This window comes from Sceloporus occidentalis, unplaced genomic scaffold (genome assembly GCF_023333645.1).
Source record: "Sceloporus occidentalis isolate IW3139 unplaced genomic scaffold, rSceOcc1.0.p SCAF_3, whole genome shotgun sequence".
Lineage (NCBI taxonomy): Eukaryota > Metazoa > Chordata > Lepidosauria > Squamata > Phrynosomatidae > Sceloporus > Sceloporus occidentalis.
The window spans coordinates 122,271,663-122,297,602 of NW_028316983.1; the positions used below are offsets into that span (position 1 = coordinate 122,271,663).

The 25,940-nt window shown below is 44.0% G+C and overlaps 1 protein-coding gene across 2 annotated transcripts in view; it reads right to left on the reverse strand.

The window, feature by feature from the left end:
* Positions 1 to 25,940, reverse strand: part of LOC149316685 (flavin-containing monooxygenase 1-like) — a 46,863-nt gene that overhangs the window by 10,891 nt on the left and 10,032 nt on the right. For both annotated transcript variants that reach the window (XM_089516037.1, XM_089516036.1), the window contains exons 3-6: positions 20,014 to 20,202; positions 19,577 to 19,739; positions 3,388 to 3,530; positions 1,558 to 1,757 (exon numbers count right to left, since the gene is read on the reverse strand). In XM_089516037.1, the coding sequence (XP_089372163.1) occupies positions 1,558 to 1,757; positions 3,388 to 3,530; positions 19,577 to 19,739; positions 20,014 to 20,202 (695 nt within the window). The remainder of the gene's footprint in view (positions 1 to 1,557; positions 1,758 to 3,387; positions 3,531 to 19,576; positions 19,740 to 20,013; positions 20,203 to 25,940) is intronic.

A 25,940-nucleotide genomic window follows, 5' to 3' on the forward strand; every position in this document is an offset into this window, starting at 1 on the left:
GTGCCCTGGGGGCAGAGTCAGGGTATGCGTCATCTAGATGTGATGCCCTGACTTCCTGTACTAACTCTTTACTTATTCTGTACTGCATTTCCCCTACTGCATCTTCAGTTCCATTTCCCTTGGGTTGAGCACCCTTTCCCTTTTGTGAGAAGACTGAGGCAAAGAATGTGTTGAGTAGTTCTGCCTTTTTTCTGTTCCCTGTTAGCATTTTGCCATCTTCTCCACACAGTGGCCTTACCATTTCCTTTTTCTTCCTTTTGCTACAGACATACCTCCAAAAGCCCTTTTTTATTCTTCTTAACCTCTCTAACAAGCTCGAGCTTATTCGGTTCTTAGCTTTTTTGAGTATCCTTCTACGTGTGTTAGCGATTTGTTTCAATTCCTCTTTGTTAATTTCCCCCTTTTTTCATTTCTTATACATCTCCCATTTAAAATGAAGCTCATTTGAAAATTCTTTAGTCATCCATCCTGGTTTCTTGAGACACCTCCCATTTTCCCTCCTCATTGGAACTGTTTGAAACTGTGCCTTCAGTAGTTCAGTTTTTATGAAATTCCCATCTGTCCTGAACTCCCTTCTCTTTTAGTATTTCTGACCACAGGATCACCCCAATACTTCTCTACATTTACCAAAATCAGCTTTCCTGAAGTCTTTTCTCTCCACTGTATAACAAATTCCAGGAAAACATGTTCACTCCCTCCTAAGGATCCCACCACTTACACCCCATTAGCCAGAATCAGATCTAAAACAGCTGATGCCCTTGTTGTCTCTTCCACCTTTTGGACAATGAAATTGTCTGCCAGGCAAGTGAGAAATTTGCTAGACCTTGAGGTTTTGGCTGAGTTTGACTTCTAGCTTTCAATTCATCATCATCGTCATTTGACATTTCTTGTTTTTATATAGTTTTTTCCTGTATTGTTTCCATCTTTTTAAATTTTGTCTTGATTGTGTATTATGTTCCCCTTCTGATCATAGAGTATCCCCACCCCTGGTTTAAATTTCTCTTTGACTTCCTGAATTTTGTAGAATAGATCTCTTGTTCTTCCTTTTTTGTTCTCAGCTTCTATTTCTCTGCATTGATTGTTGTAGAAATTTTCTTTATCCTTGCATACTAATAGCTGAACAGTAGCATTAATGGTTTTATTTTTTGTTTCTGTCTCCCTTTTCTTTTGCTTCTCATCTTTCTTTAGCTGCTTTCAGTGTTTCATCGGCCATCCATTGTTTCTTTTCTTTCTTTTTGGCCACAGTTATTATCTTTTTGTATTCCTCTTTTATTGTGTGTCTGACTTTTGTCCATAATTCCTCTAGTTCCGGGTCAACTAAATTTATTAGTGTAAATCTGTTTTTCTTTGAATTCTGTTGAAATGTTTTCCATATTGTATTTTGGCATGGTTATTGATTTGATATTCTTCTTCAACTTTATTCTTATTTTGGATATTAGTAGTTCGTGATCTGTGTTGCACACTTTCATTTTTTATAAGAATGTATGATAAATTCTATGCTTTTACTTGCTGGTTTATTGGTTTGTTTTGGAGGGCCATTCCCCTGCCAACAGGTACCTGTCTTTTGGAATTATTCCGTAGTTGGCATGATCAAACCACTGGCTCAGTCGGCTAGCAATCAGCCATCTTGTGACATGACCAGGAAGATTATTTCGGACAATGTTCATGAAACGAGTTAGAAACATCATGTCCCATGGGTAGCCATTGTCAAAAACACGACTTATGACCCAAGCACCTCTACTTGTGCTAATCATCACCTAAAATGGAGGAACACAATCAAAACACAGTAGCAACCAATTAGTAATCACAGTCGTAACCAATTAGTACTACAAATTTAAAACTATTAAATGGTTATTCTCTCACCTCAAGAACTTTAGTTATTTGACTAGTATGCAAGCCAACTTTTGAAATAAGATTTTCTGTTTTCTATATGGAGAAGAGAGATTATATAGTCCTCCCCTCTCTCTCTCACACACACGCACACATGCACGCACACACACACACACCATACATATATGTTTCTAGTCTGTTTCCAGTTAAACATCTGTGTCACCCACCATTACTGTTGCTGTCCAGTAGCTGTTTGCCTATCTATGTCATCCCCCCTTGTTGTTTGATTGGTTGTTTCTCTACCCATCTCCTCCTGCCTCCTTCTGTTTCCTTTCCTGTAGATCTGTAGTAGACCCACAAAATGACATCGCTGTTGTTTCTCACCCTCTTAATTTTTACACAGATGCTCTCAACCTGGCTACCAGGATTTAAGTCTATTTCCTTAGACCCTTCTATTACTACATTCCAGTCATGAGACTCATCCCACCAGATTTCAGTGATGCTTATTATATCATATTTGCTTTACTGTATTAAGAGCTCAGGTTCATCTTGTTTATTTCTAATGTTTGGTACATTAGTGTAGGCACATCTAAGACCGTGGGTCAGTTCCCCTGAGCTTCCTAAGAGTATTTAAGTTTTTCCCCCCTATTGCTGTTGGACTTTAGTGCTATTTGCTTTGTTTTCTGTATAACAGTCAGTTTAATAATCCAGCACTTGGTGAACTCCTGCCCTCAAGAATACTGTCTCTCTCTTTCACATAACTCATTTAAAAGCCAAAGGCTTTCATGGCCGGCATCCATAGTTTTTTGTGGGGGTTTCGGGCTATGCAGCTATGTTCTAGAAGAGTTTCTTTCTGATGTTTCGCAAGCATCTGTGGCTGGCATCTTCAGAGAATGCTTGCCTGGAAAGGAGTTGGGTATGTATATACTGTGTGACCCTGGGAAGGCACGAGTGATTTGCATGTGTATTGTTCTGTTGCTAATGGCAGGCCTCAGAGTGGGAAAGGGCAAGCAGGTAGGGGCCATGACGCCACTTCCTGCCAGCGATGTCTGGTCGCTGTATGGCAGCATTGTCATCATGGCGCCCCCTGTGTGGACGGGAGGCCACCATGATGCTGGCATCCGTACAGACTAGGGTTCCAGAGTATGTGGTTGCTGCGTGCTCTGGAAACCTAGAATTGGCAGCACCACACCGCTTCCTGCCTGTGTGTACCAGATCTGAGCTATATTTGCTGCAGATGAAGTTACACACATCTTTTGGCAAGAAGATGAACATATCACAGCTGTTGCAGATGACTGCAACAACTTCTACACCATCCATATTTAATAGTGTTAGTAGGCACTGAAACAACTTGGGCCTCCTCCTCACCTCCTCACCCCCCACTAAACACCCACAAAACATTGGTTTTATCTGTTAGTCAAGCTCCATGTACTGGGGCTGCAGCTGTACAGAGTGCTAGTAGCTGCTAGTTCCTCCATCAACCAAGTCTCTGACACACTTCCTCTCATTAGAATATTGAATGAATACATACCTTGTTTTTAAAATGAGAAATATTACCTTTTTTGCTGTCTGAGTGGCTGCCACTGCAATATCAACTCCTGAATTCCCCATGCCAATCACAAGCACTCTTTTATCCCTGAATATTTCTGGGTTTTTGTAGTGCCGGCTGTGAAGATGCAGGCCATTAAATTTGTTTATACCTGCGTAGAAGTAAATACATGTCTCACTGAATTTCCAAAGTCAATCTAAAGAACAGTCACTCAGTCCTGTGCAGTTTTATTCTCCTGGAAGTAAGGCTTCAAATAGAAGGCCCAAAAAGACCATCATAAGGCCAGGATGTGCACATGATGCACACCCTCAGATCGTTCTGAGGCTGCACCAAGGCTGTGCCAGGGTCACCAAATGCAGCTCAAAACTGGCTTCAAAACGAGTGGTTCTTACAGCTCCTTTTCGTAGCCCATTCAAAACTGTGGTGGCAGGAGCCCTCAGGACTGCAGTGCCTGGTTGCCTGTGATCCTGGGGCTGTCCCAGGGTGATTGGCCCATCTGCTTTGCCCCTAACTAAGTATGTACCAGCCAAATACAGTGGAGGCTGTTCTTAGGTAAGAATGCCTGTAATTGCAGTTTTACTGCATTTCTAGTGTCTGCTTGGCCCACATATGAGAAACAGCCTCAGACACAAACTCATTGATCCCCACAACTTTTATTCTCCTGCTGCTCTAGAGTTGAGCTAGTCTACACAAATGGCAAACCATGTGATAAACTGTACTTGGATTGTACCATTTCAGATGGGGAAAATGCTCAGTTTTCCCTGCATTAAACAAGAAGATCTTAACACACAAAATACTAAGATAATACAAAGATTTAAGCATAACTCTCCCCTTGACATGGTTATTTTCTGTGGAGGAAATGTGAATCAGGGTGCCCCGACTGGTTTATTGATGCATGCACATAGTCCCATAGTGTCATAGATACAATTGGTCAACAACATTTGAGCAAAACCTGAAAAATAAAACATTTCAGAAGGCCTCTTTTAGGAAGACAAAAACAACTTCCATTTGATAGGTGATACATGGTAACAATATATGTTTTGCATATACAGTCATCCCATCACATTTGTGGGGGTTAGGGGATCAAAACCGCCATGAATGTCAAAAAACTGTGAATCATCCTCCCTCCCACGGCAGCCATTTCCAGGGGGGAAGGGCCGGGGAACAGGAGTGCTTTGTTTCTCCACCCCTCCCAATTTGGAAAGCATCCCTCAAGCCTTTCTAGGGTGGCAGGGATGTGGGGGAAAGGAGTGCTCCCTTCTTCTGTCCCCTGCTGCCCTGAAAAGGCTTGGGAGAAGTGTCCCTCAAGCCTTTCCAGGGCAGCAGGGACTCAGGGAAGGGAGTGCTCCCTTCCTCCGGCCCTGATGCCTTGAAAAGGTTTGGGAGAAGCATCCCTCAAGCCTTTACAGGATGGCAGGGGCACGGGGGAAAGGAGTGTTGCTTTCCTCTGACTACTGCTGCCCTGAAAAGGCTTTGGAGAAGCATCTCTCAAGTGTTTCCAGGCCAGCAGGGACTGAGGGGAAAGGAGTGCTCCTTTCCTCTGGCCCCTGCCGCCCTGGAGAGGCTTCAGAGGCACTTCTCCCAAGCCTTTCCAGCATGGGAGGGGATTCGGGTTTACATTAGCGAATAACCAAAACCGCAAATGTGAAACCCACAAATGTGGAGGGACAACTGTACACTTATTTCTCACTCATGTATAGTAGCTTTATATGAAGTGAAGACTTAATGGAAGACATGGAAGATGCAAGTAAGCCATGAAATCTATAACAAAAAAATCCAAAAACAAAAAACTATATTTGCAATTTTATTTTGGGTCAACCAAAATGTCACAAAATAACAAGTAATCTTTTAAATTGTTCAGAACTTGTAATCAGACCAGATGTTCAGCCAAACAGGATGGCTTGATTCTGAGACCAGAAAATCTACATTTTTTCAAAGTCTAAAGAACTGTTACAGTAACTGAATTTTAAAATTTCAAAAATCAGGGATCAGCCATTTTGTGTTTCTTTGTTCCATCAATCTAAGTGTAACTTGAAATCAGCATTAACACCTAGTAGGGGACATACTAAACTAAGCACTCTGCTGTCTCTTTCATTCTTCTGTCTTATGATCATGGATATGTGTAAACACAGATATATTGTTAACATAGTTCCTGTCAGAATCATAGGTTCTGCCATGATTGCTAGTCATATATTTTTATATGCTTTTAAATACTGAGTGATGGGTTATACTGATTGGTGATGCTAGATGGAAGGGCTCTTTAACTTTCTTGTAGCTGGATAGTGAGCAGATGTGAGGGGAGTAAATATGTGCTTTGAATTGTCAAAGTCAATTCAGTGGGAATGCTTAGCATGGAGAGGAAAGGAGGGGTAGATCTGGGAAAGAAAATGTTTTGGTTTGAAGAAGAATGGGTTTGGTTGAGCAAATACATTTGAATTCATAGTTATTTTGTGGGTTTTTCAGGCTATGTGGCCATGTTCTAGAAGAGTTTATTCCTGACATTTCACCAGCATCTGTGACTGGCATCTTTCTCTGAAGATGCCAGCCACAGTTGCTGGTGAAACATCAGGAATAAACTTTTCTAGAACATGGCCACACAGCCCAAAAAAACCCACAAAAATCTATGGACGCCGGCCATGAAAGCCTTCGACTTCACATTTGAATTCCTTTGAGCTTTATTAGCCAGGCATAGTCAGACACACATTTTAGACTTTAGGAAAGCCGATTTCAATAAACTTGGACAAATACTGGAGGTGATCCCATGGTCAGGAATACTAAAAGAGAAGGAAGTTCAGGATGGATGGGAGTTTCTTAAAAGGGAGATACTGAAGGAACAATTTCAAACAGTTCCAATGAGGAAGAAAAACAAGAGATGTCTCAAGAAACCACGATGGATGACTAAGGAACTTTCAACTGAGCTAACATTTAAATGGAACATGTATAAGAAATGGAAAAATGGGGTAATTACCAAAGAGGAGTTCAAACAAATAGCAAGCACATGTAGGGGTAAAGTCAGAAAAGCTAAAGCGCAGAATGAACTCAGGCTTGCTAGAGAGGTTAAGAACAACAAAGGGGTGGTTCTCACTTGTGATTTACAACGGTTTAAAATACACCGGTATCAGTTAAATCGATTCAAAATAACCCTGGTCTTATCCCGCGTTCCGAATCGCTTTTTTTTCTTCGTTCTCATTTACCAACTGATTCGCTTTAAGTGATCCTCTTTCATTCCTATTCAAATAAAACGGTGTTTATATAAACTGGTTTTAGCCTTATTTCATTCCCACTCACCATTTTGGGGCTGTCAATCAAAGCAACGTCATCATAATGTCACTTTTAAATTTCGCGGTTTGTTATAAAAGAGCCAATGAGGAGGCACTTAAAGTGCCGAGTCCTGCAATTATTCATGGGGAAGGATGGTTGAGGGAGAGAAAACTGCCTCCCCAAAGCACTTCTGCTGCCTTGGAAAAAGACCTCAGGCTGGGGGAGGCTGCAGGCAAAGCGAATTTAGGGAAAGCTGCTTCCAGAGGAACTATGGGATGGGAGCACTCTTCCCAAAGATTCTCTTTCCAGGGTTGGAGGAGAAGGCAGATTCAGTTTGGGAAAGAGAGATGGAAAGGCTCTATTCCCCCCCCCCCCCATTGCAACCTCCCCTCTCTGTGTGGGGAGAGCCCATTTGTAATGGAGGAGAGGCAGGATGCACAGTAATCTCTGGGGAAATAGAGCCTTACCATCTCTCTTTCCCAATCTGGGGAGACACAGGAAAGAGCTTCGGTTCCCTAAATTCTCTTTGGCCGCCCCATGGGGAGAGAATCTTTGGGGAAGAGTGCTCCTTGGGCTGTCTTGGGAGCCATCCCATAGTTCCTCTGGAAAGAGCCTTGGTTCCCCAGATTCACTTTGGCCACCCCAAGGGGAGAGAATCTTTGGGGAAGATTGCTCCCAGGGCTGTCTTGGGAGCCATCCCATAGTTCCTCTGGAAAGAGCCTTGGTCCCCCAGATTCACTTTGGCCGCCCCATGGGGAGAGAATCTTTGGGGAAGATTGCTCCCAGGGCTGTCTTGGGAGCCATCCCATAGTTCCTCTGGAAAGAGCCTTGGTTTCCCAGATTCACTTTGGCCGCCCCATAGGGAAAGAATCTTTGGGGAAGATTGCTCCTTGGGCTGTCTTGGGAGCAATCCTATAGTTCCTCTGGAAAGAGCCTATGGGAAAGTGTGTGTGTTTGCCAAATTGGATCAAGAAGGAGAAGGCAGTGGGTTTAAGTTGGATAGAGACACAAGACAGAAAAGGGGAAAAGAGAACGATCCCAGAGGCAAGAGGCTGCAGACCTAAGAGAGAGGAGAGAGTGAAAGCCGAATAAAGCAAGAGCAAGAGACGTCCAGGATAGAAAGGTGGGCACAATACAAAAGAGAAGAGGGCAGAAGTCTCCAGGGATAGAGATAAAGTGGAACACACACACACACACACACACACACACAACCATATCCAGGGTTTCCTATGTCTCCCCAGATTCCGTTTGGGAAAGAGAGAAGGAAAGGCTCTATTTCCCCCCAGATCGCTGTGCATCCAGCCTTTCTCTGTTACAAATGGTGTTCAGTGGTTCTCCTCAAACAGAGGGGAGGTTGCAATCCACCGGAGGGGGGGGGGAGTCTATGCGAATGGAAGAAAATGGCGCTGGCGATGCAGAAAGAGACCAAAGAGGGTGACACCCCAGGCCAGCCCATCGCACTCCGCTCCTCCCATCCAGTTAACCCGGTTTCAGAGGGTGATCGTACCTATTTACATACTCTGATTCCTGTCCCGAATCAAGGAAAAAAATGTAGGTTCAACCCTTCTATTTTTTTAAACCGCGTTAAATGAAGATAAGCCGATTCAAATTTTAAACCGCTTTACAATTCGATTTTAGGTGGGAACGATTGTGGGTTACTCTAGAACTGTTCTAGAGTTAATTCGGTTTCCAATAGGAACGCCTCACCTTGGATTCGATTTGAATCCTGGCGTATCAGCCAGTGGGAACCACCTCAACAAGAGCTTTTTTGGATATGTCTGCAACAAAAGGAAGAAGAAGGAAACGGTAGGGCCACTGTCTGCAGAAGATGGCAAAATGCTAGCAGGGGTCAGAAAAAGGCAGAATTACTCAAGACCTTCTTTGCTTCAGTCTTTTCAGAAAAGGCAAGGGTGCTCAACCTGAGGTAAATGGAACAGAGGACAGAATAAGGGAAATTCAGCAGAGAATAAGTAAAGAGAGAGTACAGAAATACCTTGTTAATCTAAAGGATCTGATGAACTACATACAAGAGTATTAAAAGAGCTGGCTAATGTAACATCAGAGCCATTGGTAATAACCTTTGAGAACTCTTGGAGAACAGGAGAAGTCCCAGCAGACTGGAGGAGGGCAAACCTTGTCCCCATCTTCAAAAAGGGGAAAAAGAGGATCCAAACAATTATTGTCCAGTTATTCTGATATCAATACCAGGAAAGATTCTAGAGCAGATCATTAAACAGAGTGTCTGTGATCATCTAGAAGGCAATTCCATAATCACAAAAAGTCAACATGGGTTTCAGAGAAACAAGTCATGCCAGACAAATCTTATCTCTTTTTTTGATAACATTACCAGCTTGGTAGATGAAAGGAATTCTGCGGCTGCAGTATATCTTGATTTAAGTAAGGCCTTTGACAAAGTTGCCCATGACATTCTTGCAAACAAGCTTGTAAAATGTGAGCTAGACAAGTTAACTGTTACATGGATTTGTAATTGGTGGTGCAGCCGAACCCAAAGGGTGCTCAACAATGGCTCCTTTTCATCCTGGAGAGAAGTGACCAGTGGGGTCCCACAGGGTTCTGTCCTGGGCCCAGTGCTATTCAACATCTTTATCAATGACTTGGATTACAGAATTGGGAGCATACTTATCAAATTTGCAGATGACACCAAATTATTAGGAGTAGCTAACACCCCAGAGGACAGGATCAAAATTCAAAATGACCTGAATAGACTAGAAAGCTGGGCCAAAGTTAACAAAATGAACTTCAACAGGCAGAAATGTAAGGTACTGCACATAGGGCGGAAAAATGAAATGCACAGATATAGGATGGGGGACACCTGGCTGAATGAGACTACATTTGAAAGGGATCTAGATGTCCAAGACCACAAATGGAACATGAGTCAACAGTGTGATGTGGCAGCTAAAAAGGGAAATGCAATTTTAGGCTGCATCAATAAAAGTAGAGTGTCTAGATCAAGGGAAGTAATAGTGCCACTCTATTCTGCTTTGGTCAGGCCCCACCTGGAATATTGTGTACAGTTCTGGGCACCACAATTTAAAAAAGTCATTGAGAAACTAGAGCGTGTTCAAAGGAGGGCAACTAAAATGGTGAATGGTCTGGAAACCATGCCCTATGAGGAAAGACTGAGGGAGCTGGGGATGTTTAGCCTGGAAAAGAGAAGGTTAAGAGGTGATATTTTAGCCCTGTTTAAGTATTTAAAGGGATATCGTATTGAGGATGGAGCAAGCTTGTTTTCTGCTACTCCATAGAACAGGACCCGGAACAATGGATGCAAGCTCCAGGAAAAGAGATTCCACCTCAACATTAGGAGGAACTTTCTGATAGTAAGGGCTGTTTGACAGTGGAACACACTCCCTCGGACTGTAGTGGAGTCTCCTTCCTTAGAGGTTTTTAAGCAGTGGCTGGATGGCCATCTGTCAGGTATGCTTTGATTGTGATTTCCTGCATGGTAGGGGGTTGGACTGGATGGTCCTTGTGGTCTCTTCCAACTCTATGATTCTATGATTCTGTGATTCTATATAACCGAAATTGTCCTGAGAACATCACGATGCTGTGAATAACTTTAGTTTTTCAAATAAAGTTTTATGAACTGCTGAACTAGTGTTTCTAAACTGGTTAGCCAGTACATGACAGTTTGTCAGGACCTGTATGGGCCTGGATCTCTGCAAGAATGCAATCAGAAAAGTGCTTTCTACCAGTGTATTGAAAATGGAGGAGTAGAGGAGACCTAGAAGCCACTGCCACTGGTGAGCTGAAGAGTTGGATCTAGGTGCAGTTCCTCAGAGACAGGATTTGAGATGTGCAATAGGGGCAGGTGCTTCCACCAACTTTTGGATTCTGGGAGCTACACCATCGAGGGGCACCCAGTAACATTGGCCATGGATGGCACCATCTACTCTAAGCGAATGATGAAGAGGTAGATAGCTGTCATATTTGGATATGAACATTGGAGGGACATGTCATTTGAAAAGGTCTGGAAGCCAAGGAATGGGAGGCTGAGTTTCAGCAATTCCAAGAAGAGGTGAATATGTTTTGTATAGCCCTCCCTTGTTGGATGGAATGGGGGCAGTCAGTGGCACAGAGATGGTCAACAGCCAGGACAAGTGGTGGCTGGGCAACCAGTGAATTGGGACCACCAACCACACCTTCCCATCTGAGGCAGCCAACCTTGAAGAAGAAGTGGTGGAGTGGCTGGTACATCTATACAGTGAAGTAGCGCCCGAGCTGAATAACATCCAACTCTTCATGATGAGCCTACATACACACTTTGATGATCTGTTTTACAAAGAAAAAGCATACACCTGACTTAATATTGAAACAAGTGTCATAGTCAGTGATGGACTATGTCAAAGAGTTTCGACAGTTGGTAGTAAGGGTGCCCAATTTGTTGGAGGCTACCAAAATCCAGTACTTCTGAGATGGGTTGTACCTAAACATCCTAGAGTAGGCTCTGTTGAGAGACAACCCCATGGGATGGGTACTTTTGCCAGTGAAAATGAGATTTATTTATTTATTTATTTATTTATTTATTTATTTAATTTTATGGTATTTATACCCCGCCCTTCAGCCCTAATGGCTCTCAGAACGGCTTACAATTATTATTTTTTATTAGACGGTTCCCTGCCCTCAGGCTTACAATCTAAAAGACACGACACAAAAGGAGAAGGGAATGGTGGTGAGAAAGGGGATGAGGTCTAGTGGTTATTCTCTTCCTCTGAGGCCTGGACAAAGGCTGATGGACTGGAGGGAGGGCTCCTCTTCTTCAGGCTAGCCCTGGTGGAGCTGGGCATGCCTGTTCACTCCCTCACAGGCCGAAGGATGACAGTTATCATGGAGGGAGGGCACTCTTTCTTCAGGCTAGATGATCAAGGAGATGGTGAAATTTGCCAAGCAGCAGCAAGGGCTGACAGCAAAGGTGTGAGGCAACTGATGCCACAGAACATCATTTCAGTGCAAAACGGAGAGGGCTACCAAGATGGAGAGAGATCATTGTCTGTGTTTGGGGCTGTGCCTTCATTAGAAACACTAAAGGGCAGGATCAAAATGAAGAACTGTTGGAATAATTTTGCTTTAAACATAGCAAATGAAAACATTTTGAGTGACAGGCAACATGCCCTGGTGGCGCAGTGGTTAAATGCCTGTACTGCAGCCATTCACTCAAAACCACAAGGTTGCGAGTTCAAGACCAGCAAAAGGGCCCAAGCTCGACTCAGGCTTGCATCCTTCCGAGGTCGCTAAAATGAGTACCCAGACTGTTGGGGGCAAATTAGCTTACTTGCTAATTAGCTTATTTGCTGTTCACCGCTATGATCTTTGGAATAGCGGTATATAAATAAAACAAATCATTATTATTATTATGTAGTGAAATGTATCTTATGCAACTGCCATAGACAGCTGAGCCATCAGTGCATGGCAAGAGGAAAAGTTGCAGCATTATGCTGTGTGATGCAGAGTGATGACACAGAGCCATCCATCTATACAAGTGGGCCAAGTGACTGGTCATGTGGTTGCTGCAGTCCCAAACAAGCCACTGATAGGAGCGGTTTTTTACCCCTCCTTTTGCTGGTGGCTTTGGACTGCCTTAGGAGGCCTTAGAGCAGCTTCTGGCTGCTCTGGGGATGTGTGTCATCGGCATGCCACATCCCAAAGTGGCCAGAAGCCCCTGTATTCAGCCCATCTGTTTCAGGCCATAGTCAGACAAAAAAGACTAAACCTTTTTCACAAGTGGAAGAGTCTATCCAGAAAAAAATAAAAATAAAAAAGCAAGAGGGATGGATAAAAGATCATGATAATGAACTAGTTCTTCAAAATGGGGTGTGCCACAAAGTTGACAAAGCATATATGTCCAAGGGTCTAAAGGACTAAACAGACTGCAAGAAACGCCTACATTGGGGTAGAGTGAGGGCATGGCAACCACATGCTGCACACCCTGACTCTGCTCCAGTGCTGGTGTCACACAGCCCACCTGCATGGTGGGTGGTGTCATGCAGTTTTTTTGGTTTAGACGTGCTGTGCCAAAGAAAAGCCAAAAAGCCGCCTCCATAGCCGCAACGGTGGCTTTTTGCTGTTCTAAAAAGGAGTGGCATTTTACTGCTACTTTTTAGAACAGCAAACTGCCAGATTAGGGCTGTGGTGTGCAGTTGCTGCGGTCCTGTTCTGGCACTGAAAGGGGTGCTGGGATGCTGCTCTATCAGGGTGGTCTATTCAGCCCCTCAGACTCAAAGTTTTACAACAGTATCATGATGCCAAAGCCACTGGGCATTTTAGGTTTGTAAAGATTCTCTGTTTGGTTAGGACAGGAGTAGGTGTCAGAACTCCCCTGCATTCATATATTCATTTGTCATTTATATATTCATTTGGGGGTTCTGTCAGAGGGATTATTAGTTTAGGGTTTTGTTTAGATATTAGTTGATTAAGGATATAATGGGTTTGATATATATTGGTTAGTTAGAATGTACTAGAAGGTGATAGATAGATGGCTAGCTTCTGTGCTTGCTTATTAGGATTGGAATGTTACAATGTTAGGGAGTTATCCAGCCAGGCAGAGACTGCTCTTGTGTTGGGAGGGGTGAGTTAAACCTTAGGAGTTAATGCTACTACTTATAGGCTGTTATAGTAATATGTTCATGATGTTAATATATGTTGTTGTTATGCTTTATATGCTGCCATGTATGTTGGGTTGTGGGTTGATGGGATATATAACCATTCTTACATATACTCATAGGTTGTTAAGATTTTATAATACTTAGTTCAGTAGTGAGAGATGTCTGGGTTTCAAGGTCACAGGTGCAAGGAGGAGATAACGCTTGGTGAGAACTTAATTGTTTTGGGAACAGGCCAGAGAGCCCGGACGAGAGGACACTACGTCATCGGGGTGGAGATTCCTCACTGCGCGGGAAAGACTGATCCAATTAATTAACTTTATTGCTTTATGGGGGTGGGTCTGCTCATAGGACTATATAACCCATCTGTAACTATGTATCTTCATTCCTGACAAAGAAGTCACTTCTGTTGCCTATACCTTTACCTTTCAATAAAGCTGTTACTTTTTAGAAGCACAGCCTCTTGTTGTTTGGGGGTGGCAATTGGGAGCCTGACAGCAGGCAACCTTTTTGAGTCGGGGGCCGGGTTGCTGTCCCTCAGACAACTGGGGGGCCGAAGCGGGGGGGAGAGCTTCCACCCTCCGGGGGCGGGGCCGTGTACCAGGGGTGGAGCTTCCACCCTCTGGAGGCAGGGCCACATGCTGGGGGCGGAGCTTCCATCCTCTGGGGCGGGGCTTTCTCTGCTCCCTTTCCCGACCTCCAGCTGTCTGAGAGACAGCTAGAAGTGGGGGGGGGTTGGGAGAGGGGGTGACAGGCGCGCCCCTGCTCCTCCTGCCCTTCCTTGGCACCCAGCTGCCTCCCAGAGAACCAGTAGGGGCCCATGAGGGGCAGGAACAACAGGTGCACTGCCCCTGCTCCTGTCCTCGGGGCTTTGCCAGGCCTGAGGTGTCCTCCGAAGGACACCTCAGGGCTGCCAAAGCCCCACAGAGAGGAGGAGGCGTGTGCCTGCCCTCTCCTCCTTGGCCCCTTCCTTCGGCCGAACGGGCTCCAAGGCCGAAACCACTCTCACTGTTAAAGCAGACCTTTTAGCATTGAAAGCACTGAAAATACACAGAAATGCACTTTGGAAAGTCACACTGTCTCACCTTCAGAAAGACTGCATGTCCCACAAACTGACATATCATCATCACTACCGCTCTCATTGTAAAAACAGACGTTTTAGCATTGAAAGCACTGAAAATACACAGAAATGCACTTTTGGAAAGTCACACTGTCTCACCTTCAGAAAGACTGCATGTCTTCTTTCTACTCCTCCTCCTGCTCCTTCCTTCCTCCTTCCTCCTCTTCTTCCTCATTCCTCCTCTCTCCCTCCCTTCTCCTCCTGCTCCTTCCTTCCTACTTCTTCTTCCTCCTTCCTCCTCCCTCCCTCCTCCCTCCTCCTGCTCCTTCCTTCCTTCCTCCCTGCTCCTCCTCCTCCTCCTCCTCCTGCGGACCCCCTCCTCCTTCTCTCCAGGCCCGCGGCTGTGGAGCAACCGCAGGCTTGGGGAGAAGGATGAGGGGGACCCCCGCCTCCCTTTCCCCAGGCCCGAGGCCCCACTGCCTCTCCCCGTGCTCTGGGAGGGCCAAGGCTTCCCTACAGGGCGGGGGGAAGGCCAGCGCTGGCTGCCCCAGCACTTTCCCCGCCCCTCAGAGCGGGCAGAGGCTGGCCCTGAGGGGCGGGGAAAGGCCAGCGTCGGCTGCCCCGGCGCTTTCCCCGCTCCTCAGAGCGGGCAGAGGACGGCTCTGAGGGGTGGGGAAAGGCCAGCGCCGGCTGCCCCAGCGCTTTTCCCGCCCCTCAGAGCGGGCAGAGACCAGCCCTGAAGGGCAGGGAAAGGCCAGCGCCGGCTGCCCCAGCGCTTTCCCCGCCCCTCAGAGCGGGCAGAGGCCAGCCCTGAGGGGCAGGGAAAGGCCAGCGCCGGCTGCCCCAGCGCTTGCCCCGCCCCTCAGGGAGGGCAGAAGCCGGCCCTGAGGGGCGGGGAAAGGCCAGCGCCGGCGTCCCCGGCGCTTTCCCCGCCCCTCAGGGAGGGCAGAAGCCGTCCCTGAGGAGCGGGGAACGGGCGCGCCGGCGGCGGCAATCGGCAGTAGGGCCGGCCTGGGGCCGCTCCTATGGTGCCCGCGGGCTGGATGCAGCCCGCGGGCCGTAGGTTGCTGACCCCTGGGTTAGGAGATTTGCTTTCTAAGCAAGCACATTTTGTAGCATGCAAGATTATACCTACTACACAGCAGTTGGATAAATTTGTTTGTGCAGCATGTATTGTATACAGATTAAATGGGGTGCCCAGTAAGATAATCTTGTACCAAGACACACAATCGCTTCACAATTTTGGAAAGCCTTTTATAAACTTTTGGGGATTAAACAAATGTTGAATACTGCTCATCAACCACCAACTGATGGAGAATATGAATCAGATGTTGGAACAGTACCTGCATTGTTATGTATGTTTTTAACAGTGCAATTGATTTGGACTGCTCCCATTTGTGGAGGTGTCTTACAACAACTCTATGCATCACAGTACCTGACACTCACCTTTTAAAGTGATGTATGGGCAGGATCTTAGATTGCTGCCAAGCTCTGAGATCAACCAGTCTAGTCTTTAGCTAAATGGGCACAGTGAATCACTATTGCCTTGCCTGATACGGTGTCCACTTTGGACTATGCCAGAGAGACCTACAAAAGATATGCAGATAGAAAGAGGATCCTAACTGGGATTTTAAAGTGGGACAGTCCATGTATTTGTTTATGATGTTTTTGAGAAACTAACAGCCATCTAAAAAACTGGTGCCAAAGTTTGTGGGGCCATTTGCTGTTAGAAGTCTTGTAAGAGGCAATTCAGTCTCAGAGCAGAGAGCAGAAATTGAGCTGTGAGCTGTGTCTGAGGCATCATACTTTACTTTTTCATTGTTTTTTAATGGGCTTATTGGGAGTTTTTGATTGTTTTTTACCTTGTGCTCTTTTTGAGCACAAAGATGTTTATCACACTATACTCTTATAGTGCTACTATTCCACTTTGACTCCTCTAGCTGCCTCCTATTGCATTCTGGGATTGGCAGTTTTAAGGAGGAGTATTGAGAATTCTCAGGCAGAGAAGTTCTCTGCCTGAGAATTCTAAATACCCCTCCTTAAAACTGCCAATCCCAGAATGCAATAGGAGGCAGCTAGAGCAGTCAAAGTGGAATAGTAGCACTATAAGAGTATAGTGTGATAAACATCACTGACATGTTTGGGGAATGAGGTACCAGCAATTGGCTTTATATATGCCTGCTGCCTCCTTTGAGTTCAGTATAGGTGGGCCAGTGGAGTGTGCCTTTCAGCACATGCAATCAATTCAATAAACAATGCACAGAAGCTGTGCTAGCTGGCAAGACTAACAGGTATCTTCATGGGAATTTTGTGAGAGAAATTTGAGGGGAGGGGGACAAGTTTCTGTTTTAAGTCTCTTCTCTGAGACTGCTGAATATATATGGTGAGGGACCTGCTGCAGTTACCTGCAACAGTAGTTCTTGGAGGAATGTGATATAGAGAAGTAGAAGGACCAGGATTCATTCTGAGAGCTTGAAGCTACAGAATTGATTTGAAGCTCTCTCTCTTATCAGAGAAGACAGGAAAAAGCAGCAGAGCTCAGAGAATGTTCTTGAGACCTTGGAAATCCAGCACTTGGAATGGCAAGACTCATTAAACCCACTGACCATTATCCCTCCCTTTTGGTCCATAAGAGAACCAATGATATTTTAAGACATAGCTTTCAGAATATCACAAGGGATAATAAAAGTTGATTTTAAGAAACAGAATATCACAAGAGATTATGAGGTTCTGGGTAGGAAGCTGAAAGGCCTGGACACACAGGATGGATGTGATGGCCCTTGAGGTCTCTTCCAACTCTATTATTTTATAATGATATTGCCAGAACTGGGGTAATTTTGTTGCAGCGTATATTAAAAGCCCATAGCAATTCATTTATTTTTGCAGGCTGGGTCCCCATTTGTCTTTAAACCTGTTTTCTGTTTCCTGTTTCCAAGACTATGGCGGTATCTAGACCGCTGGATAATAATAACAACAACAACAACAACAACAATAATAATTTATATACCGCCCAACCACTGGGAATCCGAGCGGTTTACAACAGAGCGGATAATAGATGGTTCCCTGCCCTCAGGCTTACAATCTAAAAAACCACGGCACAAAAGGAGAAGGGAATGGTGAGGGGATCAGGTCCAGCATTCTTCTCTCCATCTGAGGCCTGGACCAAGGCAGATGGACCAGAAGGAGGGCTCTTTTTCTTCAGGCTAGCCCAGATGGAGCTGGGCCAGCCTATTCACTCCCTCACAGGCCAAAAGATGACAGTTATGGAGGGAGGAGCCTCTTCCTTCAGGCTAGCCCTGGTGGAGCTGGGCCAGCCTATTCTCTCCCTCACAGGCTGAAAGATGACAGTTATAGAGGGAGGAGTCTCTTCCTTCAGGCTAGCCCCGATGGAGCTGGGCCAGCCTATTCTCTCCCTCATAGGCCAAAAGATGACAGTTATGGAGGGAGGAGCCTCTTCCTTCAGGCTAGCCCCGATGGAGCTGGGCCAGCCTATTCTCTCCCTCACAGGCCGAAAGATGACGGTTAGAGAGGGAGGAGTCTCTTCCTTCAGGCTAGCCCCGATGGAGCTGGGCCAGCCTATTCTCTCCCTCATAGGCCAAAAGATGACAGTTATGGAGGGAGGAGCCTCTTCCTTCAGGCTAGCCCCGATGGAGCTGGGCCAGCCTATTCTCTCCCTCACAGGCCGAAAGATGACGGTTAGAGAGGGAAGAGTCTCTTCCTTCAGGCCAGCCCCGATGGAGCTGGGCCAGCCTATTCTCTCCCTCATAGGCCGAAAGATGACAGTTATGGAGGGAGGAGCCTCTTCCTTCAGGCTTGACCCGATGGAGCTGGGCCAGCCTATTCTCTCCCTCACAGGCCGAAAGATGACAATTAAGGAGGGAGAGACCTCTTTATTCAGGCTAGCCCCGGTGGAGCTGGGCCAGCCTATTCTCTCCCTCACAAGCCAAAAGATGACAGTTATGGAAGGAGGAGCCTCTTTCTTCAGGATACAGCGCCCCCGTCACGTGCTAGGGGTTGGCCGAGGATGCAGCATCCATACTGGCCTCACCCCTAGCACATGACGGGGGGTGTAATCATGGCGGTGCCCTGTACACACGGGGCCCGCCATGATTACGTCACATGTTTGCTGCCTCCAAACAGAGCGGCATGCATGTGCATGTGATGCCCTTGCACCGCTGCAGGGCGCTTGTGGCGCCCTTTCAGCAGCGCCGAAAGGAGCTCCGAAATGGAGCTCCTTCTGCCACTTGTGTTGCTAACACGGCCTTTAAACGGTCGCACCAGCGACACAAGGAGAAAGGGGCCGAGTGGCCCCTTTCTCATTTCCCCGCCACTGTTGGGGTGTCCTTGGGGCTTGAAGCCCCAAGGACACCCCTTTCCAGATCGTGCGGAAGCGGCCTTTTGCCGCTTCCCCGCGGCCTGGAAAAGCGGCGGATTGGGGCCTCGGGACTGCTGCTGTGGCAGCTGAGGCCCTGATCCATTAGGGAAAGGGGTGGGTGCAGGCTGCCCCAAAGGGACGGTCTGTACACTGCCTAAACTTCCTTTCCTTTCCATACCAAACATCCCCATCAAATTGACCTTGACAGTTCAAAGCACATTCTTATTCCTTTGCAGCTATTCATTAGCCAGGTTCAAGAAAAATAAGCATTATTTCCATCCAGTACCACCACTTGTGTAGTATTTCAAAACATATATGTAATATATTGTCAACAAGCATGGCAGGACCAATGATTCTGACAATGGGAGAAAGGTCCATCATGCTAGGTTTTAGAATGCCTCAGAGGGAAAGGAGTGATTGCAGGGAGAGGAGTTGGAGAGAATAAGAGTCTGAGAAAGGGGGTTACATTGGCAAGAAGCAGGGAATGCTGCTGTTGCTCCTCTACACAATGGCTCACATGGCATAGAGGGCTGCACATGCATACATTCCCTGTGGCCAATAGAAGTTAGTTTCAAAATCTTGCTGAAAATGTGTGAGAGGAATGAGGGGAGGCAGGACATTGTTCATTAGTTCATATCTGTTCATGCATCATGTGAATAGAGAAATTAAATGCATGTGCAGCCTTGTGCTTTGAGGCACAGTTAGCATTGGATCGATGCTGTTTGGATTTACTCTGTGACTAAATGCAGACTTTTTGGGTTCAACATTAAGCCAACCTCCATTTTCTCCTTTTGTTGTGACATTTTGGCTGGTTCTAATGAAGATATTGCCCAACTATGCATTTTCGAAATAAAGAGAAGAACACTAAAGAACAACTATACCAGGGAAAGAACTGAGTGGCATCACAGGGTCAGTAAGATAACCAATGCAAACCATCACCACATCAAAGATGGCTGACTTCTGCTTCCCTTTGGTTTCTGTGACAACATCCCACTGGCCAGTGGCAGAAAAGTCAGGGCACTTCCTTATGCTGATCACTGTTGTCTGAAACATTTACAGAAAATAATCATGAAAATTAGTAATCCAGAAAGAAATGTGTTCAGATGGATTTAGGAATATGGCTTCACTCAATGATAAACATCCTTCCTAACTAGAAACATGTACGGTCCTCTGAGTCTGCAAATAGTGAAGTCTTCAAGACAATCAGTCGTATCACTGGAAATTTCTCCATCTGGCATGCAATAATCTGGGGTCCTTGGACATAAATGTTTCAAATGTTAAAATATGGCTTTCTGCTGTCATCTTTCTAAAAGCTTACCTTGAATTGAATGTGCCTCCGCAGACCAAATTTCTTTGTATACATTTCCAGATATTCCAGCAGCTTGGCATTGGGTAAAAAAACAGGAAAATCCTCTGGGTATGGGAAGTCTGAAAAGGCTGACATCTCCTTACAGGTATTACTGACCAATGATTTGTAGAGGCTGGCTCTTCCTTCTTCAACATTTTCCTGTATATACAGTAGCACAAGTATATTTCTCATACTTTACTGCATATCAAATTAGCAAAGTCTAATGTATCCCTTATTTGGTGCCTGCAATAATGCTTTGAAATATGGGGGAGGGTAAACATAACAATAGTGATTGTTTCTTTTATTTTCCTTCTTTAAAGCTGGTTACTTCTTCATAGAATCATAGAATTGTAGAGTTGGAAGAGACCAACTCTACAATCACAATCAAAGCATACCCAACCGATGGTTATCCAGCCTCTGTTTAAAGACTTCCAAGGAAGGAGACCCCACTACGCTCCGAGGGAGTGTGTTCCACTGTTGAACAGCTCTTACTGTCAGAAAGTTCCTTCTAATGTTGAGGTGGAATCTCTGTTCCTGGAGTTTGCATCCACTGTTCCATGTTCTAGTCTCTGGAGCAGGAGAAAACAAGCTTTCTCCATCCTTAATGTGACACCCCATCAAACACTTAAAGAGGGCTATCATATCACCCCTTAACCGTCTCTTCTCCAGACTAAACATACCCAGCTCCCTAAGTCTTTCCTCATAAGTCAAGGTTTCCAGACCATTTTAGTCACCCTCCTTTGGATATGCTTCAATTTGTCAACATCATTTTTGAATTGTGATGTCCAGAACTTGGGTCCCCCCCCTTTTAAAAAAATGTTAATGTTTGCCCTCCTCTAGATTGTTGGGACTTCTCCTGTTCCCCAGGAGTTCTCAAAGATTATTGCCAATGGCTCTGAGATTACATTTGCCAGTTCTTTTAATACCCTTGGGTGTAGTTCATGCTATTCTTTTATATATATATAGGTTTTATTTTATGACAACATACACAAAATGTATAAACAGAAAAAATACAGAAAAGAGAAAAAAATACATCTGTTCATACTCTGTTGATTTATCCATTGTTCTTACCCTCCCATAGTTCCAATAAACCTTTCCATTTTTTTCATATTGCTGTGAGGTTCTATTATCCTTAAACATTGATATAATGTCAAATATAGCTAGTTCATTGAACTTTAAACTCCATTCCTCTATTGTTGGAATGAAGGCCCGTTACAGACGGGCTCTTGAGGCGCCCCATCATGTGCTAGGGGTTGGCCGGGGACCTAGCGTCCACACCGGCCTCACCCCTAGCACGTGACAGGGGCGTAATAATGGCGGCGCCCTATACACACAGGCGCTACCATTATTACGTGCCGGATGCATAGCGTCCGCATGTCACGTGGTGCTTATGACATCGCGAGTGTGCCTCGCGGCGTCATAACCGCACCACGGGAAGAAGCACCATTTTGGGGCTTCTTTTTTGCTCCGTGTGGGAGCCATGTGGTTTGGCTGCTGCGGCTCCCTCGCGGAGCAACCAGCAGCGCTGGCAGACCGCTGCTTTTAGGCGGTCTGTAATGCGCCAATATTTGATTTCCAATGCTTTGCGTATATCATTTGGGCAGCAGTAATCATGTACAACAAAACACTCACTTCATCTTGAACCAAGTTGTCAGAAATTATATCTATTATATTCAATAAAAATAATTCTGGTCTCAATGGAATACATGTGTGTGTGTGTGTGTGTGTGTGTGTGTGTGCGCGTGTGTGTGTGTGTGTGTAAGTGTGAGTGTGATGTTCTTATGTATCAATTTCCAAAAAAAATTTGCCACCAAAGATGGTAAAAAGAGCCTCCTTTCTGATTACGCTTCCAACAGTTTATATTGGTATGTTTACTTATTTTTGCAAGTCTGGCTGGGGTCATAAATGACCTAAAGAAAAGTGTGTAATAATTTTCTTTTAAATTATTACATTTGGTAAAATGAAGATTTCTTTTCCAAACATTCTCCCAACTGGCCAAAGGGATTTCTTTCCCTATGTTTTGTAACCAACGTATCATATTAATTTTAACTGTTTCTTCAAATATCTCTGCCCCCAACAAAAATTTATAATTTTTCTAAATTAATTTTTTTCTATTTCCTTTAATGATCTCATCAAATTCTGTCTCATTCTTTTCTATATTGCCCTTTAATATATCCCTTTCCCAATCTTCTTTTATTTTCCAATATTTTAACCAATTAATATTTTGATCTATTCCCAAACTTTTCTTTCTTTTAATTTTTCTGTTTCTCCAGATTTTTTAAAAAGATGTCATTATATCTATGCCAATTTTTTATTTGTTTCTTTTCTTTCTTATGAAAGGCCTCTTGCGAGGATGTCCATCTTGGCAATTTTCTGTATAATTGTTTTCTGTATTTATTCCAAATGGTTAATAAGGCATTTCCTATAAGATGTTGCTTAAATTCTCTAATTCTTTTGTTGGTTCCATAACAAAGATCCTACATCAAGATCCTAAATCAAGATCACAACCTTCTAAGTATATCAGTTTATCATTCTTTCATAAAATCCAATCTCTGATCCAAGTCATGGCATAGGCATTGTGATATAATTCTAAATTGGGTAATCCCAAACCACCTCTATCTTTACTATCTTGCATTATTTTAAATTTTATTCTAGGTTTCTTTCCCTGCCACAAAAAAAATTGAAAGATCTCTTCCCTAGATTTTAAAGGGGTGCTTATTGGTTTTTATCGGTAGATTCATTTGAATCATAGCAATTTCCCCTAATATCGATATCTGTTGTTTTCCCCATCTTTCTAGATCCGATTTTATAGCTTTCCATACTGTTATGTAATTATTTTTATACAATTCTGAATTATTTTTTGTCAGGATTATTCCCAAATATTTAATTTTATTTATCAATTGAAACTCAGTAATGGATTTCATTTCCTCCACTTCTTTTTCAGACAGATTTTTTGTTAACATATCACTCTTTTTTGTTCACCTTAAATCTTGCTAAGTTTCCAAATTTCCCAATACATTTTCTATTCTTTTTACACTTTTGGGGTTTCCCCCCCTCCAAAATGATTACTAAGTCATCTGCAAAAGAGCGAATTTTATACTTATATTTGGAAAATTCTAATCCTTGAATTTTATTATCATTTCTTATATAATTACTCAACACTTCTATTACCATTAGGAAAAACAGTGGCAACAAGGGGCAACCTTGATGTGTATCTTTCTTAATGTTAATCATGCTATTCTTAATACAGCATGCATGCATGACTTAATGTTAATCATGCTATTCTTAATACAGCATGTATGCATGATAGTACAACAAAAATTAAACAGTATGTATGTATATGTGTGTATTTAATTCACTTTTCTACCTTTTGATGGCCATAGTTGTCTGAGAGATGCACAGTTTTAAAAAAAGAAATTAGCAACTTATTGTTGTTAACTGTCCTTGAGTTGTCTCCGACTAATGGCACCTCATAGATAAGACATTTCCAATGCTTCATGTCCTCCATTACTCTGCTTAGTTTCTCATATCTATGCCCGTGACTTCTATGATTGAGTCTATCCATCTGGATACTATGCGAATATTTACATAACGCACTTGTTACGCCACCATCGCAGCTTCAAAAGAACCTGATTTTTGGTGGGTTCTTTTCTCTCCGGTGGAAAAACAGCCGCAGGCAGGTCACCCTTTTTGGGTGGTCTGTACTGCGCCTTACATTTCACTGTGTTGAAATTCATTTTGTTAGCTTTGGCCCAACTTTCTAATCTATTAAGGTTATTTTGAAGTCTGACCCTGTCATTTGGGGTATTAGATATTCCTCCTAATTTGGTGTCATCTGAAAATTTGATAAGTATACCACCTATTGTTTCATCTAAGTCACTGATAAAGATTTTGAATAGCACTGGGTCCAGGACAGAGCCTTGTGGGACCCCACTGGTCACTTCTCTCTGGGATGAAAAGGAGCCATTGCTGAGCACCCTTTGGGTTGGGCCGGTCAGCCAATTAGAAATTCAGTTTTAACAGTTGCATTGTCTAACCCACATTTTACCAGCTTGTTTGCAAGAATATCACGAGGAACCTTGTCAAAGGCCTTACTGAAATCAAGATATGCTATATCCATAGCATTCCCTTCATCTACCAAGCTGGTAATTTTATTTAAAAAAAAAAAGAGAGAGAGAGATCAGAATAGTCTGGTATGATTTGTTTTTGAGAAACCCATGCTGACTTTTTGTGATTATGGCACTACCTTCTAAATGTTCACAGACTCTCTGTTTAATTATCCACTCTAGGATCTTTCCTGATATTGATGCCAGACTAACTGGATGATAATTGTTGGGATCCTCTTTTTTCCCTTTTTGAAGATGGGGACATTTACTCTCCCCCAGTCTGTTGGGACTTCTCCTGTTCTTTAGGGGTTCTCTCTAGCAAAGTTGAACTCATTCTGTGCTTTAGCTTTTCTGACTTTCCCCCTAAATGTGCTAGCTATTTGTTTGAATTCCTTTTTAGCAATTTCCCCCTTTTTCCATTTCTTGTGCATACTGAGAATGCAGCAAGCTTGATTTCTGCTGCCCTAGAGATTAGGGCATGGAGCAATGGATGCAAACTACAGGAATGGAGATTCCACCTCAATATTAGGAAGAGCTTTCTGACAGTGAGAACTGTTTGACTGTGGAACACACTTCCTTTTCCCATGCCCTATAGAGACATCTAAGACCATGAGTTGAAGTCCTGGATCTCTTCATAGGTGTAAACATCCCTGACATATATTTCTATTCCTCCTCCTTTCCTGTTTGGCCTATTTCTTTTTAAAAGTTTATGCCCCTGAGTCACTGGGGCTTCTTCTGAACCACTGACCTGATTATTAGAGGTTATGCCCCTCTATTATTACATTCCAGTCATGAGACTCATCCCACCACGTTTCAGTTATGCCTATTATATTTGCTTTGTTGTGCTAAGAGTTCGAGTTCATCGTGTTTATTTCCCATGCTCTGTGCATTAGTGAAAAGACATCTAAGACCCTCCCCCCAGCTGCCTGTGTAAAATTTTTACCTCCCATTGTTGGCTCCTTGCACTATTTGACCTGTTCCCTCTAAAATAGTTTGACCAGTGTCTCCATCCCTTGATGCACTCCTGCCTTCCAAAATACTGTCTCCCTCCCCAACATAACTAATGGTCTAGTCCATTAGTGGTCTAGTTTTGATTAATGGAAGTTTCCAGGCCATTATCTAAAACAACTCTTTTGGCTTTTGTGTACTGTAATAACCCAAGGTTATGACTAACAACTGCAAAGCTATATCTCAGTATTTGGCTTAACAGCTTTAGCTGAGAGAAGGTCCTCTGAGGCATTGACACTCCTTGGGCCTCTGGTGACAATGACAGACTTGAGAACACTCTACCATCACTGAAAGTGATCATTTAGGCCAGTGATGGGCAATTGGCATAGATTTGGCAGCCAGATATGATCCTCTTGGATGGTCTACAGGTCACATAGACTGAAAAAAAATGCCAAAAACCAAAACAGAAACTTTTTTTTTTTAAAGTAAAATAATGCACCTATTGAAAAATTGAACTGACATACTTGGAGGCTCCTAGGAGATGTAATTAACCCTTTTTGTGCAGAAAAGGGGATGTCTGGAGTGAGTGGGACTGGGGAGGCCAAGAGTTGCAAAATCTGCCTTGCTGGCTCCAGGACCACATTTTTCCTCCCCTAGATTAGGCAGAGTTCAGTCTCCTCCAGGACAGTTTAACACCACATAAAAGGACAGATGAACTAGATTTCTCTGTCTTTTCTGGACTCTCAGTTTATTGGCCCATATCCAGTGCATTACTTGGTCCTGATTCAGTACCTTCACTAGCTCACATATATTATATGAGTGTCTTCTGCATACTGGTCACTG